This window comes from Pezoporus occidentalis, unplaced genomic scaffold (genome assembly GCF_034315485.1).
Source record: "Pezoporus occidentalis ecotype Australia unplaced genomic scaffold, CSIRO_AGI_Poc_V1 ctg40, whole genome shotgun sequence".
Classification (NCBI taxonomy): Eukaryota; Metazoa; Chordata; class Aves; order Psittaciformes; family Psittacidae; genus Pezoporus; species Pezoporus occidentalis.
In genome coordinates this window covers 441,140-458,650 of record NW_026915725.1, presented here as the reverse complement: position 1 = coordinate 458,650, position 17,511 = coordinate 441,140, and the positions used below count along the sequence as shown (strand labels likewise).

Sequence of the window (17,511 nt, the reverse complement as noted above, 5' to 3'; positions counted from 1 at the left end):
CTGCTCTGGGACATACACCTGAGATGCAATTTTAAATTGCACTTACCATCAGATATCTATAGATGCTTAAGTGCATCAAACTGAGAGTACTACTTACAAAACAGTACTGCTCTCTCCTACCTTCACAGCCTTATAGCATCAGGGTGAGTAAGCAGTGAGGGATGTCTTGTAGATGAGATCCTCATTGTACATTCCCTGATGCTTAAATCATCCCCAGGGGATAAAGCCAGTTTTTATGCATGAACCAAACACCTCCCTTATGAGGACAGGCTGAGAAAGTTGGGGCTGTTCAGCCTGGAGAAGAGAAGGCTGCATGGAGACCTCATAGCAGCCTTCCAGTATCTGAAGGGGGGCTTATAGGGATGCTAGGGAGGGACTCTTCATTAGGGACTGTGAAGTGATAGGACAAGGGCTAACAGGTTAAAACTTAAACAGGGGAAGTTTAGATTGGCTATAAGGAAGAAGTTCTTTACTGTGAGGGTGGTGAGGCACTGGAATGGCTTGCCCAGAGAAGTTGTGAATGCTCCATCCCTGGCGGTGTTCAACGCCAGGTCAGACAGAGCCTTGGGTGACATGGTTTAGTGGGAGGTGTCCCTGCCCATGGCAGGGGGCTTAGAACCTGATGATCTTAAGGTCCTTTCCAACCCTACCTATTCTATGATTCTATGAGGCTTGCCTAAGCTTACACAGGAAGCAGGTGGCAGAAAAGGGCCTGCACTCCAGTTCTTCACCAACAACTATCTTTCTTATGCTCAAGATAATGTGCCTTTACCATAAAGAAAGAAATGTCCCTAATTTGTGGTTATTTACAGCACTGTAAATCAGACACATGCCACGAAGTACCAATAAAAATTGTTTAAAATCAGCCTTAAATAGCTAAACTCTCAACAGCAGCTCATAAAATGAGACTTGGCAGTTCTTACGTAGTTACGGTTAAATTGACAGTCCTTTGGGGAGTTAAGATAGCCAAAAGCAGTAGTACTTAGGAGTGAAGTGATAGATGGCAAAGTTTGTTGGTTGAAGAGCCCCTGTTGCACACTCCTGAGACTTCATATGTTCACTGGCCCTAGGCTAGGAGAAGGGAGATACCAGACTTTGTCACTGAACGCCACCTTGTTGAATCATACGTCTTTCACTATATGCCCCCAGAAACTGCAAAGCCAGAAGAATGAACTTTGGTGGGAAGGATCCCATTGCTGTCTGCACAGAACAGGAGACTTTTCAGGTGAGAAGATAGAAAGAGAATCAAGTCCAAAACAGGCTGAAAAGAAGGTTTAGGAAATATGAAGAAGGGACCAACACTACGGATGAAAAACAGCTCATCCATAAAGAAACCAGACCTCAGCTCCTTTTAAAAAGTCAGGTGCACAAGTTATATTAGCCTCCAGCCAGGTCTAACTTCCGCTGCCAATAACCACTTCCACTGCCAATAACCCAAGCTGACATAACACCAACATTAAGGAGGTTTGGGTTGGTTTTTTTTTTCTGTTGCATTAGGCATTCATGTCTCTTTTCCACTTCTTTTTTTTTTTTTTTCTTTTCTCACAAGGTACTTGTATTTTAGCTAACCTCCTTCCTTCTTGTTAAACAAGAGGAGTTGCAAGATGGGGCCCAAAACTAAACACTGGCTCAGCCACCCAGCACTATGAAAGCCATGAGTTTGCGTCTCGATTCTGCTGATGATGGAGATTGAGCACACCCAGACACTGGCAAACCAGCTCATACAACATGAACTTCCATCCAGGCTGGATCCCTGTAGCCTCCCTTGCAGTGTGTGAAAGCAGTGCTCTCAGGCAATTTAGCCCTTTCCATCATGCTTCATTTTCCTAGGCTGGGTAGGTATTTTACCAGAGCAGCTCTCAAATATCAGCATGCTTCTACACACAACAGCTCAGCAATGCCGAGCAGTTCTGTTATTCTCTTTGAAATGTGCACCAAAACACAGAGGAATTTGAGGACATTGTGGTGGACAAATGAAGGCATAGAACAGGCCATGGTCCAGAAGCTGCACAGACATTGGCACTGTGCCGAGTCCAGTCCATGCTCTCCTGGGAACCTTTAGGTAGGAGCTAGAGCTTGGTTCCAAACTTGGTTACCCAGTTTCTGAACTAGGCTATGTTTCTGTCCAGTGAGCTCAGAGCAGGCATGCAACTGCCTGCACTTCGCCCTGAAGACATGCCTTCTCCCTCGGACCTTCAGAAATGCTTGGATCTGTTAGGCTAGGAGCCTGGGCCCCTTTGCGGTTCTTTCTGATTCTCCAAGAGTCTCACAGATTGTTCATAGCAACACAGGAATACAACAGGGGTCTGTCATTCTTGAAGCTGTCACTGTGACCACCAAATTGGTGCCCACTGCAATTTAGAGCTGCTTGTGAAGTACTGGAGGGTCTGGTGTCCTCAGTCTGTGCCAAGCCCAGACTATTTTCCTTCAAGTAACAGGCCAGGGTTTAAAAAAGTGTAGTCACACTAAGGGCTGAGTAGAAGCACAACTTGAGTTGAAGTATTCATAGCAGAACATGAGATTTCACAGCAAAAAAAGCATTGGTATGTGTGAGAAAGCCATGATAGAAGACACCTGTTCCCTTCCCTTTGCCACATAGCAAAGTGGGCACCTAAGGCGGTACACAGCCCAAGGAGCAGTGACAAGCTTTGCTGCTGTAACTGCTTTTCTCTCCTGGCAGTACCAGGATCCCAGCTGCGCCAGGGCTGCTCTGAGGTCCTCAGTGCTCTTTTGAATGCAGAAATTATGACTAAGACTTGTACAGACCTGGTGGAGCTCAATTTATAGGGGTTTTGTGCAGCTTTGGAAGGCTGGTTGACTAGTTGCACTTACTCTCATCTCCCATCCCACACAAGAGATTTATCAGCAGATACACCCAACAGCCTGCATGGCCCTTGGAAGCCATGCAGGGAAATATGGCCCAGTGCTTCCTCCAGACCAAAAGAAACAGAGGCATTACTGAGCCTGCAAGTGTCTGGAAGGATTCCTGGAGGAGGGTCTGAGCTCAGTGGTTACAGCCTCACTGCTTGGCAGTCTCTTGGGAGGCAGGGCATGCTGTGCCCCACTGGCATGATACCTGATAGCCCTGACTAGCCCTAGGTGATTCCTTAAGCCAGTATTTGCCCACTGTGGAAGGCAGTTCCCTGGTACTCCAAAGCATTTCCCAGGGCAGCCACAAACTCCTTTCCCCAGTGGGGGCTCCCTTTTGACTATTGCAGAACAATTGCTACAGTCTCTCCCACTGCTGGGGATGTTGTAGGGGGTACAAAGAAGGGCTTTCTGGGCATTAAGAGCATGGAGAGTTCAGAAAGCTTGTGATTAGCAGAGATCCCACTAATTTTTATAGTCAAGGCTGCTTCCTGCAATAGCATCTCACATTTGGTGTTGTGGATCTCCACTGATATGGACAGTTAAGTAAAAACATCATTCATCAAAGCTAGGGCACATAATGAAAAATTAGCTGAGCAAAGCTATAATGAAGAAACAGGTTTAAGCCCACAGCCTTTCCCCTAGCCTAAGCTAAATCTATTCTTCCTTGCACAGTACAGAGGTGCTATGAACTTCCCTTCCCCATCTTCTCCTTCTAAGCCACAGTGCAGTGGTTATTTCATCTACTTGCATGGGGGCATCCAAGTCTACTTGTCATTCTTTGCCAAAGTCCTAGTTAAAACTTAGGTCGCCAAGTTAGCAAATGTCCTCAAAGATGGCCTATATGTTTTCCTGAGACTTTGCTTTCAGTCCTCCTGTTGGAACTGCTTCACCTGGGGTACGTATTTATATATCAGGCCACCAACTGAGAGCATGAGGCCACAAAGAGAACTATAGCTCAGAGGCTGTAGCCATTGTACAATGCTGGAAGAGGAGACTGTAGTCCTGATCCCAGTGTATATTCTAACTCCTGAGCAAGCTGGAAAAATTGAAGGTCCCCTTAACTCTCAGTGGTTTGTAACAGGCTGGGAATGCTCAGCTCTTGCAAATGATGTTAAGAGTTCTTGGAAGCAGAATGAGTTGGTTTCTTCTTGTCAGACTTGGGTACAACGTAGATGCTGAGAAGCTCAGCATCATTAGGATATGGGTGTTTCTATGCATTCCCAGCAGCAAAAATCAGGTTGTATATTTCATCAGGAACTTGCATTATCAACTGAATACTCAAATCCACTGACATGTTGGATGGCTGCATATGTTGCAGGGGTATACATGTATCACAGATTAGCAGTAAATAAAACCTGAAAGTGCCAAGTGCTCACCAAAACTTTCACTCTTCCCATGTAACTGGAAGAACTTTGCTGAGGTACGCAAGTTAGGAGCCCAGTTGCGCTGGGCTGTCATTACAATGAGCGCTGACCTTCTGGATGGGCTGACTGCATCTCATTCCCCACCAAGGCTTCACAGCCAGAGAGTATCTATACAGGGTACTATACACAAACATAGCCTGTACTCATAAAAGATCCCTGTACTCATAAAAGATTCCTACATGACCGAAGTCTTTCCCAGCTCATGTACCTTCTCCAGTGACTCAGTAGAATGATTAGCTACGGTTTCCTCTGTGTATCAGGGATGTGCTAAGCTGCTTCATATAACTGAACCAGGACTAACCCTAACCCTAACCCTATCCCATCCTTGTCTCTCAGTACAGAGAAACCCTGACAACATCAGGAAACCAGAAACACAAATGACTAAGGACAGATAAATGAATATTTAATTCAAACCAACAAGATGTTGTTTGCAGTTATTTATTCTACTAAAATGGTTACATATGTTGAAACAAAGAAGAGCAATAGTAATAATGTTTGTTTTTCCAATATCATAAATAATTATTGAGTCTTCATTAGCTGTTGGCTCAGCACTGATCGTGATTTTTGTTATTAAAAAAAAGACACACACGTAATTCATTAGAATTTGTGTTTTCAGAAAACTCTAAAGCAGCAGTAGAAAAAAATAAATTAAAGGAAATGGTAACAAGAAATTATGCCAAGTATTTCTTAAATTTAAACCCCACTTGATGTGTTTTACAGATTATTCTTTGTGCTTTGATCATTTAAAAAAAGAACCATGAACAAGTTGTTTATACAATGGCTTGTCTTCTCCAGCTTTACTCCAGAGAAGTTCTCAAAAGTACCTTTTTTACATGACAAGTTTTGTTGTCATTTATACAGACAAAAACACTGCGAATACTTCAAACAGAAAAGTTTGTCAAAACCATCAATTTATTGTCACAAAATATTTAATACCAGAATAACTTATAATAGTATGAACAAAAGTGAAGTATTAGCTCTCTGCTATTAGTTATAAACTCACATTATTATGTCAAAATCCAGTAAAGTATCAAAAATTAATGTCATGGAATCTTAGACATATAATGATGCAAGTCAGTAAAACATGTACTTCAACTGTTCATACAGTCATGACATACATTTCTTGCTTGGCACTTTAAGTCAATGCAAATCAGCAATTTAGAAAACAAAGTAAAAATATATATGTACAAAATATTTTCATATCAAATCATTTTCATTGTACACTAAACAAACCCAACAACATGTTATGTTACATTAAGAAGTTTCCTAAGAATCACACCAAGGCTGATATTTGCAATGTATCTTGACTATTTTAGTGCAACTGAAACAGCCTCTACTTGCAAGTTAGTTTCATCATTAGCACAGTCTCGCTTCCACTGAAGTGGGAGTTCTGCCATTACACTCAGTGGGAGCAGGACTAAAGTCATGTCTTGTTCATTGATGGCTCACCAAAAAGAGAAACAAGGAAAGGGGTAAGTAGGAAAAAAACCTGACAGGATACCCACAGGAAAAAAATCCAAATCCCAGCAACAATCAGCTCTTTTCCAGTTTTCTGTGACTGATTCAGTATGAATTGGGTTTGGCTTTGCCACTGTTTATTCAAGCACTGTAAACCTCATTAGACTATTGTTATATGACTTAAGAATAACTCGTACACCTCCCAATAAAATTTAAAAATAAACCTGGTTTTTATGCTCATTATTATACTCAACAGCAGTCAAGTTTAGAGACATGACATTTAATACATGGTTTAGTATCTACTTAAAACCCTCCCACCTCAAATGCTGAGATTTTTCAATGTTTCACTTCCCATTTGTGTTTCTAGTTTGGGCTTTGATAGTTTATATTATAGCTTTTTCTCACTGAAACGCAAACTGTCAATCAACTGTCCTCATTTATGCAGTACATACAAAATAAAAATGTTTAAACCACGTTAAAGTAGTAAGTTTCACCATGGAAACTTTTTTGAGCTCCACTGCAAGTAATAAATGGCACTATAGATTTAGTTTCATACAAGCAGAAATCAATTGTACTTCTATCAAAACTTCAGTAAGTCACTAGCAAAGCTTTAAAATCATAGAAATTCAACTTGACTTTGCAGTTAGCCTAGTTAGAACCTTCTCAACTAGAAATCTTTCATGAGCAACACAGCTGGGAGCATATGTATAAGTTCAAAATAATCTGAACAATTATCTCCTAAATTTGTGTATTCTAGAGTATTGCACTTTTCAAAGGAATGATTTTGGTATTTTAATATACTGCATATACAGGTAAGAAACATGCATAACAACCTCATTGTCACTCTGACAAAACATACTGTACAATTTTTATAACACTGTTGATTAAAACAAAGAGAGAGAAAATGATGTAACAACTCCATTAAGACTTGTCAATTTGTAGAAGTCAAATAAGCACAACTCTCCAGGGCCTCCAGCAGTAATGATTTTAGCCCTAGGCTGCTTAAGCCCACTTGGAATAATATACAAAGTTTAAGCATTATGGCATTGTCATTTTGAGGCATAATACTGTTATACTATGCCCACGTTATAGCTTATTTTTTTGAAAGCAAGGCACTTACTGTAATAGCAATGCAAACATCTTATGCGCACTTTGATTAACATAAAATAAGTTAATGTTTTGATAAAAACAGTTTTTTATAATTTACATGCCTTTTATAGAAGCAATTGAACATTTCATTTAATACAATGAAAACGTCTGAGTCAGAAGGAACATTATTTTTTTCAACTGACCATACTGTTAAAGGGGACCTATTTTCCACATTTGCCTCATAGCCATGAATCTGATTTTGCTGAAAAACCGATCCTGCAAGAAAAATGTCCATTTGACAGGAAAAAGAAAACAGGACCCATCTCTTAAAACTGCTGAACTAATGGCACTTTAACAGTCTTTACTTCTGATATATGTGATGATTTCTGAATGATGCAGCTGGTAGTTCCCTGCAGTTTATCCTTCCCCTGGGCAAGATTCGTTAGGGCCATAGCTGCGTTGATCTCCTTCCAGTATGTTTCATCTTTGCTGGTTCCTTTTCTGTTAGCTGCGCTAGATTCAAGCAGTAACAAATATTTACACATACAGCTTACAAAGCTATGTGATGTCAGGAAAAGTGTAATGATAACAACAGTAATTTTGGAAAACTGTGAAGTCTTTACTCACCTTTCACACTTATTTGGTCCATTCTCCAGGGTTTCTGAAAACAGGAAAAAAAGAAGATGTCTATTTTCTTTTAATAGTTTCTAAAACAAGCAAGGTCATGGAATAGGCATATGGACAAATAACCCAAGATTAATTCCAAAATTGATAGCAGATTTCCAAATAAAATCTTTATCACATATAAAGGGCCAGCTTCATGCAATTGTCTGCCTGGAGAAATTTGCACTGAACTTGGAGCAGGGCACATGTCAAAAGAAATGCTGTGGGGAGGTTCCTGAGACATGACCTTACAGAAATAGGCTTTGGTGAGGCAGAGCCTCACTGAGGCTCAGCAGAACTGTGATGGCAGTACTGGTGCCAAGCCCTGCCCAGTGCATCCCACACCAACCTGTGTGCAGGAAAAGGCTATCTCACCAATAGTAACAATAAAGTTGGTTTTGGAGGTTTACCTACATTTTGAAGGGTGATAGAGCTAGTTTTTCAAAACATAAATCACAACGACGTGAGGAATTGCAAAACTAAAAATAAAAATCAGCTTCATTGCCCCTCAGTGAATGCCTTCTTGTAAGCACTAAAAATAGCACTTTCACCCATCTACACATGATGTGTGTGGTTTCTAATGCACCCTTCGCCCAGGCTGCGACTCAGCCACAGAAGCAGGCTGAGAAGAGCACAAGTAACAAGCATACTTGGTTAGCAGTCTTCAAGGATGAAACTGCATCACAGGCATGAGCTACACCTTCCCATCAAGAGTCACATTTGTTCATTCATTAAGTCCTCACGTTGCAGAGAAGCCAGAAATATTTACCAGGTTGAAATGTATAAGCTTTATTCAGTGGACTTGCTATCCTGACACAGAAACTCACTATAAAGGAGCAAGAAGCCGATGCCTAACTGCAATACCTATGGAGAATGAGTTAAACAAAAGAAACAGAAGTGGCATGAGCACTAAGTGGCTACAGAACCCCAAAAGCCCCTAAATGCAATATAAATTCTCATAAGTAATGCAGCTCTTATGAGCAGCACCTCATTGCCAGATTTCTATCAGATGATAAATTAAAAGTTGATATTATCTTTAAACAGAGCTTCCTGTGGAAGAGATCTCAAAGTACATTGCAACCCTCGGTAGTTCTCCACTTAGGAGCAACTTTGCCCACCACTGGCCAGAAGCCCATTTTCTCATACAGCCAACTGATGTTGAACAGCTCAGCCCAGACACACAGCCCAGCACTTGGAGGTGACCACTGAATATCAGCCCCATCAAAGAAATGCAGGGAGACCAGCTGCTATTTCTTAGGTTAGATGCTTGCCAAGCTATTTGATTTAGCAGGCTTCCTAAAGCAAAACAGCTTTATAAATAAATGTCCACAAGCAACCAAGGTTTGCGTTTTGTTCCAAAAGAGTGCATCTTAAATAAGTATCTCTTAGGCTTTCCCAGATCAGTGCTTGATGGTACTCAAGAGGGGGAAGTTCAACATATGCATAGGAGAGGGAACCACAGGAAAAAGAAACATTTGACCCAGAGAGAGGTACCGAATGCCACCAAGTATCTCCTTCTTCATGCTGTACTTGGCTACAAATAACTTTTCAGCTCTGCCTCCTTTTTTTTTTTTTTTTTTAATAGAGGCAATTTTAAAGAGAAGCTTGAAGACTGAATAGGTCAGTAGGTATAGAAATGGAAATGGCAAGTAATAATGAATGTCGTTGCCAGAGCAAACCTGGATATAAATATACCTCTCTCAAGCATCTGTCAGTTTCTTTTGCTGTTGGAAAATATTTCCTACGAACAAAAAAATTGCTTGTACAAACTTCTGAGGAAAGTAGGTGTGAATGGTGACACACATTCCAATTCCAGCATTTATTTGAAGGAGTATTTGCAAATATTTTTTACTGGTGTTTAGCCAGCTCTAAAAGAAAGCGCCTTGCCCAGGGTATATAAAAGCAGTAGCAAAGCTAAAAAATAAAATCCAAGAGCAGAAAGCTGCCCATTCTTTAACTTTGCTGAAGATTTTTCCTGAATTACAAGTCTTTTTTTCTACTCCATTCAGATTTTATGTTTTTCCAGACAAATAATTTATGTCAAAGAAACTCGAAACTGGGTTACAGTAAAACCATCATTGATAATTTGCAAAGCTCTTGCTAATAAGTGCTGTAAAAGCAAGTTAGTACAACGAAGTCTGAAAATCCATCATTTCAAAGCACAGGCTCCCATTTTCTTGCCAAAAAACCTTTTCTGCTACACCAAACCTCTGACAGCATATCCCAGTTTGCACTACCACAGCATTCAAGCAGCCCATGTATGTCTGAACAGCCCTTAGCTACGGAAATAAGTGTTACCAGCATTTTTTTTTTTGGATGGGGATGACCACATTGAGAGACAAAGACCATTCCTCATGCTCTCCTTGACATCTTGCCAGTCAAACCAAATAGATCCAACTCCAAAAGAAGGGTAGGGTTCACCTCAATTGCCATAAATCTACCATCCAAGTCATGTATCTTTATCCAGGCTAGCTGTCCAGACTCCATTCACAAACAATGGAGATGTCCTCCAAGTGTTCTCAACACACCTAACACCACACCCTAATGTTCCTGAGTGCTGCTGCAAAACCAGACCACAAAGCCCTTCTTAGAAGAGGCTCCCCTCCCACTGTTTCGCTTTGGGCAGCATTATCATCCATGTGGCTACGCTGTTAGCTGGCTGAGGGTAGGACAGTGTCTCTCCTTTGGGCATTAGCTCAGCCTGGTAGAAGTGCAGTCTGGCTGTTTCTGGCTCTTCACTGACCAGAGAGGGACCACAGATGACAAGATTTTATCAAATTAAAAAAAAAAAAAGGTAAATCTTGTCTGACAATTTGCTTTTTCTTTTTTTGTGATCTACCTGTTCTACCCTATGAGTCTCCTTCCCTGGAGACATTCAAAACCCGCCTGGACACATTCCTGTGTAACATTATCTAGGTGTTCCTGCTCCGGCAGGGGGATTGGACTAGATGATCTTTTGAGGTCCCTTCCAATCTCTAGCATACTGTGATACTGTGATACTGTGATACCCGTTCTACTCCCAACTACTAATTAAAGCTTTGGATAGTTAAAGCTTTTGGTATATCTGTACAACAATTGCAAAGTATACTTCAACTGTAAAAGAAACATTTTGGCAAGACTGGACTGTTTCATGAGTAAACCGAAACCCAACATTCTCAATATGGAAAGTGTTTGGTTTCTTGACCATCGCAGAACTTGTTATTTGATAGGATGTACAGTGAAGTTTATTAATAGCATACCACTGGCCAGCACACACAACTATCTGAAACAAACTACAGTTGTGCTCAGTAGCATATTTATTACTTGAAACCCAAGAAGAAGCTGATGCTGAAGCTGGTTTGCTCTGTCTCAGGAAGCGATGTGCTTCTTGTTAAAGGATGTTGGTAGGCTTTCAGCATACACTTCATACAGGAAGTCTATTTAATATTAAACATCAGAAGCATCTTTTAGCTACTAGGTTTGAAATCACGTAAACCAGTGATTGTTTGCCTTACAACTGCAAAGTTTTAAGCGCCATGAAGATAGAAACTTAATCATTTATAATTAGGGATTGTCATTTATATCTCACTTTCTGGTGCTTCATTCTGCTCCCAGTCGCAAGCATCCAGGGAATCAGCTTTTGCCTGGCCAGGAATGTCTCATTCTGCTCTCAGCAGCCGTCCAAAGAAATCAGCAAGGCGGGATATTTGTTCCCTCTTGTTTATAATAGGAAGTCACTATAAATCACTTACCAATGGAATCCTGTATACCTTTCCATCAGTATGAGTTTTCGGTATACAGTTTACTGTAGCATGCAGTGCCAAGAGTGTAGTCACTGGACAATATCAGCTTTGTGATACAGTATGGGATTTGTCAGGACTCACGTAATTATTAATAATATATATGATAATTTTTCTTTTTTTTTTTTACCACAGAATTCCTTCATAAACAGTCAGTGGCTGATCCTGACAGCTCTCTTGCAAGGTAGCTTGCAATCCTGTATTAACAGCGATGGAAATGAGTTTCAGAAGTCCAAAGACAACATACCTAAGCAACACTCTGACCATTTCAAAAGCATTTAAGAGCAGAATTTTCCAAGATTTCTTATATTTTAAATGTTTTCTTTTGTTCTGCCACTGTCAGAAAGGCCCACACAAAGAAAATAAACCCCAGGGTTCTTGCAGGCAATCATCCTTAAATTGGACAATTGCATCATGTATGTCTAGTAAATTGCCATTACACCTGACTGTTGTCAAACTAATATACAAGTAATTCACAAGAAGATACACATCTAAGTATACATACAGTGCCCTTTTACACACTGCATCCAGTATTAGGTAAGAAAGCCACAGCATAAATGCTATAGCACATATGCCTTCTCCAGTTTACAACACACAAAGGCTCCCTGGCTACGTGGTGTTTGTGGCACATTCAAATATTTCAGAACAATTCAGACCTTTAGCGTTTGCCGAGTCCAGACTAGTAACTTTTATATAGTTGGATAACTTCAGGGGTGTGATAAATAATGTTAATTACGGTTACATTTTATTCTTTGGATCTAAGAATTCTGAACTAAGAATATCATGTGTGTGGTGATGAACTGACTTCACCTAAGGGCCCTGCTGGGAACAGCAAAGGAAAGACCAACCACTTACGTAGGACCAAGAAGCATCCACGTTGCTCCCCCCACAGTGTTACAGACAGCTCGAGCTGAACTGCAACAACTGGCTTAAAACTCTGCTTTGTGTTATCAGGTAACACTGACAAAGCAAAGATGGCTTGAAACCAACAGGGGAAAGAACGTGTGAATGAGGGAATGCGACAGAGAGGGAAGGGTACAGAACATTATGTAGCAGGGAAAAAACGGACATGGCAGTCAAGACAAAGTAGATCAGCCCCACAAATCACCATAATATTTCTTAAAGGCACTTGAACATGTACAGATTCCTGATGAATTACACACCTTCTATTCTAGCTTAAAACGAAGGGGAAAAAAGAACTGCTGGCCCTAAATGGTGAACACTATAAAATATCTGTTGGTTCGATAAAAGGTCCTGCGTAACTTATCTTCATTTTTAAATTGGCAATGTTATTCAGCTGTTTCTCTTGCTGCCTCTCCTGAACTTTCTTTTGCTGGTTTTGGAGACTCTGGCTTAACATGTGTTGACCAGCATTTTCAAAACAAGCAAGAAGAGGAAAAAGAGGGAGGAACAGGAAATAATTTGGGGCAGCTGAATGACAAATGAAGTTTACATGTGTGAGTAAATTAGTGGTGAGATGAGGTATTTCTGTAGGTCACACACACACACCTTGACTCTGGTATTTTCCAAACCACAGTTTCAGGGCACATACAACTTTCAGGTCTCTGGTTCTCCAAGAACAAAACTGGGTTAACTGGAGCTAATATTCCAGAACTCTTCTGCATTCACACAGCTCCTTTTCTCCCTAAGGATCCCAAAGTAAAATCAAAAATCACTAATGCTCACCCACATGTGAGGAGGGAAGGTGGCTTAGCCCAGTCTGCTCAGCAGTGCAAGGGAGAGGAAACTATGGCCCAAAGCACCAGAGCAGAGTTCATGGTCTTATAAGAAACGTCATTTAATCTTGGTGCAAAGACTGCAGCATCTTTTGAAAAAACCCAAAGGAGCAAACTTCAGCTCCTCTAGCTTGAATTGGAGGAAGCAGGAGCTGGCCTTCAAATGCTTACACTTGCAAGGCTCCTATTTTGAGCCTGATGTGAACAGACAAACAAGTTTCTGAATGTGGATACTGCTCAGCCAGTGACCCCACTACCAAAGGCTTTCTACACACAGAGACAGGACTCATCCAGTCCAGCACAGAAACTCTTAAAAACCCTTTGTTTTTGCACCATCCTCCTAGGTTTCCTCAGGAACATAAGACCTACTAAGGGTGATAAGTGCAAGACAGGAAAGCTCACGTTGGAAGAGACTCCAAACCACAGTCTCATACAGAAACGTTCCCCAAACTCATGCTGGTGGCTGACCTCCTGCAGACCCCAGGCCACCTCCACATGCGACCTGCTCAGTGTTGTCCTTTGTGAAGCCATTCCTGCCCAGAGCAGGTCCTGTTCTGGGCAGGTTTGTGTGAGAACACCCAGCTGGGGCTGGCAGTGCTCCTGCAGCAGAGCCCTTTGTTTGAGGGACAGAAGTCCCCACTGGAGTTTCAGATGACCTGCAGCTGCAGACACGGCGAGGCAGTGTGACCCGGGAGTGCGCGTGATACCCATCACAGCTGGTCCGATCTCTGCAGGGTACCGGATTTCTACTGACAAAGATTTATTACCATGTCCTTTTGTTGGGTGGGAGGAGGAGAGCTCTCAGAAACTCACAGGAACGAGCTCTGGGCCCAGGCTCTAGGGAAAACTCCTTTTCAGCAAAGTTTTCATTTACCACTGCACTCTCTTTCTTCTAGGAGGAGGTTATGGAGCAGCTTGTAATGAAGCACTCCCATAGCCCTGTTACCTCACTCCTTTGGCTTCACAGTGACACCAAGTGTAACAACTGACCTGTCATCAGCTGTTACATCCTTTCAGATGAACAAGCTGTCTAATGACGATTTATGTTCACAGTGACAGCTATAGTGAATATTTTTCCCTGTTCTCACAGTGTTGTTTTATTTTTCCCAGGAACAGCTTTAGCCTTGGTCTGACCTCTTCTATTAAGACCCATACATTGGGTCTTGCCAGTGTTGGAAATGTCCCTCTGCCACCACATTTCAGAGCAAGCCTTTTCAGGGGAATATTTCTTTGATATTCTCTTCTTGCACCAAAACACCAGATATAAGCTTTAACTGTGAGGGGCTGGTACCACTCAAGGCTTTTTCTGGAATACCTGGGAACCTGAAGACTTATTTTCCCTATGCAGCGTGGAGCCTGCTGAAGTGGGAGTAGGCATCTAGCTACATTTTAATACATGTGACTTTTATAAAATGACTGTACATGCCCAGAGAGACTGCGATAGCTGTATTTTATAAACCGTAGAAGAGAATTAAATTTGCAAATCTATATTAATATTTGCATTAAGAAGTGAGCTGAAAGCCCCACATAATAGTAGACATGGTCCAAATAGTCTTACAGTCTTGGGCTATGCACCTGCATGTAAGAATTTATGAGTTAGCAAACTATATACAAACCTGGTGTAAATCACTTCATTGTTCAGGCTGTCATGGCTAGCTCTAAATTTCCCATGACCAGTGACAGTGTGTTCTCCTTGGTGAGTTGCAGGACACTGTGAGATTTGTTTTCTTAGCCAGATCATTAGTAGAGCTTATAATGGGAGTCCAGACTGTAGTGTTGGAGGTGAGCTGTTAATGAACTGACGGTTATATGGTATTATTTTCTTTTCAAGTTTGCTGCAAAGCTAACTGAAATCAAGTCTTTCTTCATTGAGTTGGCATGTAATTAATAGTGTAACATTGTCAGATTCTTTGGTGATAGTCTCCCACATGCATTCCATAATGGGCAAATATCTGACCTAGGCTTCTTTTTTTTGGGTGTTATTTAGAAAGGGATTTATAGCATGTGCTGTGCCTATTGGAAGAATGACGTAGCTGTCCTCCTTATGGCAAACCATTATGGGTTAACACTGAAAATCTAGTTAGGGAGCATGGAAAGGGAAGGGAAAAATAAAGAAAAGAGGAGAAAGGATAAGAGGAAATAAAAAAAAGGAAGAAATAAAGGAAAGAGCATAGGGGATGCTAAACAAAAAAATTAGAAAATGGCAAATGGAGTTTCACTAAGAAAATGAAGAGTAAGGGATATGAAGGAGAAAACATACCACTGTGTTCATTTATTTTTACTATAAAAATATCCTTTTCCCACCCAGGAATCTCACTGTTGTGCAGGCAGGCATGTCCAGGCTTTCACTCTGGATCTAAAATGTTTAATTGGAGCTCTTAAAGACTAAAATAAGGCTTTAAAAGTAAAAAGCTAAAGTCAAATGCAGCCAGGGTAAGCACTATTACACTCCAGCCCGATTGTTTTTCATTAGAAAAGCAGGGTAAAAGGGAGGGTTTCAAAGCCATATTTCAGCCCTAGGCTGACACTACAGCAGTAAAATCTGATTTTGTTATGCTAGTTGGCTGTGGGTTTGGGAGCAGACCCTACGCATGCGGTGTAACGTTAGGATATGAATGTGTGCACACAGGGTATTTTCAGAAGCCTCCTGCAGAATTCGGAGAAATGTGCCCCCCATTCCTGTGGCCCTGCTCACAGGAGCCAGCTCCTCTCGAGCCCCTGAAAGCCAAGAGCTCAGACATGGCACATGCTGCACAAAGGCACTTTAAATTACAAGGTGCTGTATTTTCAGGCAAGTGAAGGAACTTCTAAGTGAATGCCAGAACTGATTTCCAGGGTGTGTTTAGCCAGCAGCCTGGAGTAAAGAATGGGCAAGTCTGTCAGAGACAGAAAATTCACTGTTTCCTTCCCTTGCCTGTAAGATAAGGAGAAGACTGACACGTATGACCTTTTCAAACATAGCTACTTCCATCCACTGCATGGGGCACTGGTATGTGCACAATACTTACGTTCAAATACTAAATCTCAGGTACCTAAGTTATGTCCCAAGCTGACTGCGTTCTGTGCAATCACAATCATAAAAATTCAAACAGCCTGTAAGGAAGTGCATAAACACATACAGGGCTCCAACAGTCAAACAGCCATAAAAATGGCTGTAAGATGTAAAAGAGCTTCATGGTAAACCCAGACAACTGTTGCACAACAGATCCCCTACAGATCCCCTACAAATGTAAACCCTCCAAATCAAGGGGTTACATGTGAAATTTAAAATATTATATCTATACGGAGATACATATATATTCATATACATATCTCTGTATATGCTTATATATTATGTATGCATAAAAATGGGAATGCCTAAGCAGTCTGCCTTCTCACTAAGTGTACCATGAGATACAGTAACACAATCACATGTGGTGTTTTCTGTGGTCACTGCCACACTCAACGCGCAGGACAGACCTGCTCTGGGGCTGAACCTGGAGCAGTACATAAGACCTTTCCCACCACAACCTCAGTGCCACGGGACAGCAGCTCCAAGGCTATTGCAGGACAGAACTGCAAGAAGATAAAAGATAGGTGGATGTAACAATGCCAAGTAAATCGTGTTAGTGATTGACAGTCTCTGCTTGTGGAAAACATTTTTGTGTGGCTCTGCAAGCTGTTTTAACTGACCTTTTCACAGATGCCATGGTACATTCCCCAGTCTCTGGAGTCTGAATCAAGAGCCTGAGCTCTCATCTTCAGCAGGGCTGAGCACTCACAAATGAAGTCAACAAGACATGTGCTTTGAATGTGTAAAGAGCCACAAAATCATGAGCATCCACAAGGTCTTAGGTATCTAAAGTGACTTCAAATGTAACTGTTTGGTGCCTCAGTTCCCCATTTGTGAAATCCTACAGACATCCTATAGAATCATAGAACAGTTTGGGTTGGAAGGGATGAAAGCAACTTTATTAAAGTTTGCAAAGGACTAGATGGAACATATGAAATCACACTGAACAGGACATCATAAAATTAATCATTCTGTCCTCAGAGATGCTCAGTTATGTTCACCTCAGTGCTTTGCTGGTAGAGAAAGGCCAACAAGCTGCAAGGATATGAGTTGGTTTTTGAGGCTTCTTTCAAACTGGCCCAGCTCATGTATGTCAGAAAAGAATCTCTTTCCTAATCCAGCTAGAAATATGGTGGGAACCTCTTTATCACAGGAACCTACACAGAAAGCTGTAGTCACACACCTTCCTGACCATATGCAGTATAACCAGCAGAAATAATGAGCCACAGGGGGAATAGCCGCCTGTGGATTATTCTCACTTCCAATTGCACAATAAATATTTTAGTGTTTGACTGCACTTTTTTGAGTCAAGTTTTTAGCTCTGCTCCCTTTGCTTCCCTTGTGAAACTATTTTAGTCTTCATGACCCTGCTCACCACAACTTGTACTGTTGTTATTTTCTTCCCAAACCTAAATATTCCCAGCCACCTTCTGAACAAG

At 41.4% G+C, this 17,511-nt stretch overlaps 1 protein-coding gene across 3 annotated transcripts in view; it reads right to left on the bottom strand.

Moving 5' to 3' along the window:
* Positions 1-4,717: 4,717 nt before the first annotated feature.
* Positions 4,718-17,511, bottom strand: part of MKX (mohawk homeobox) — a 48,481-nt gene continuing 35,687 nt past the window's right edge. For 2 of the 3 annotated variants that reach the window (XM_062633544.1, XM_062633546.1), the window contains exons 6-7: positions 7,470-7,503; positions 4,718-7,355 (exon numbers count right to left, since the gene is read on the bottom strand). In XM_062633544.1, coding sequence (XP_062489528.1) covers positions 7,169-7,355; positions 7,470-7,503 — 221 coding nt within the window. In that variant the 3' untranslated portion in view covers positions 4,718-7,168. The remainder of the gene's footprint in view (positions 7,356-7,469; positions 7,504-17,511) is intronic. The other variant, XM_062633543.1, reaches the window with a different exon arrangement.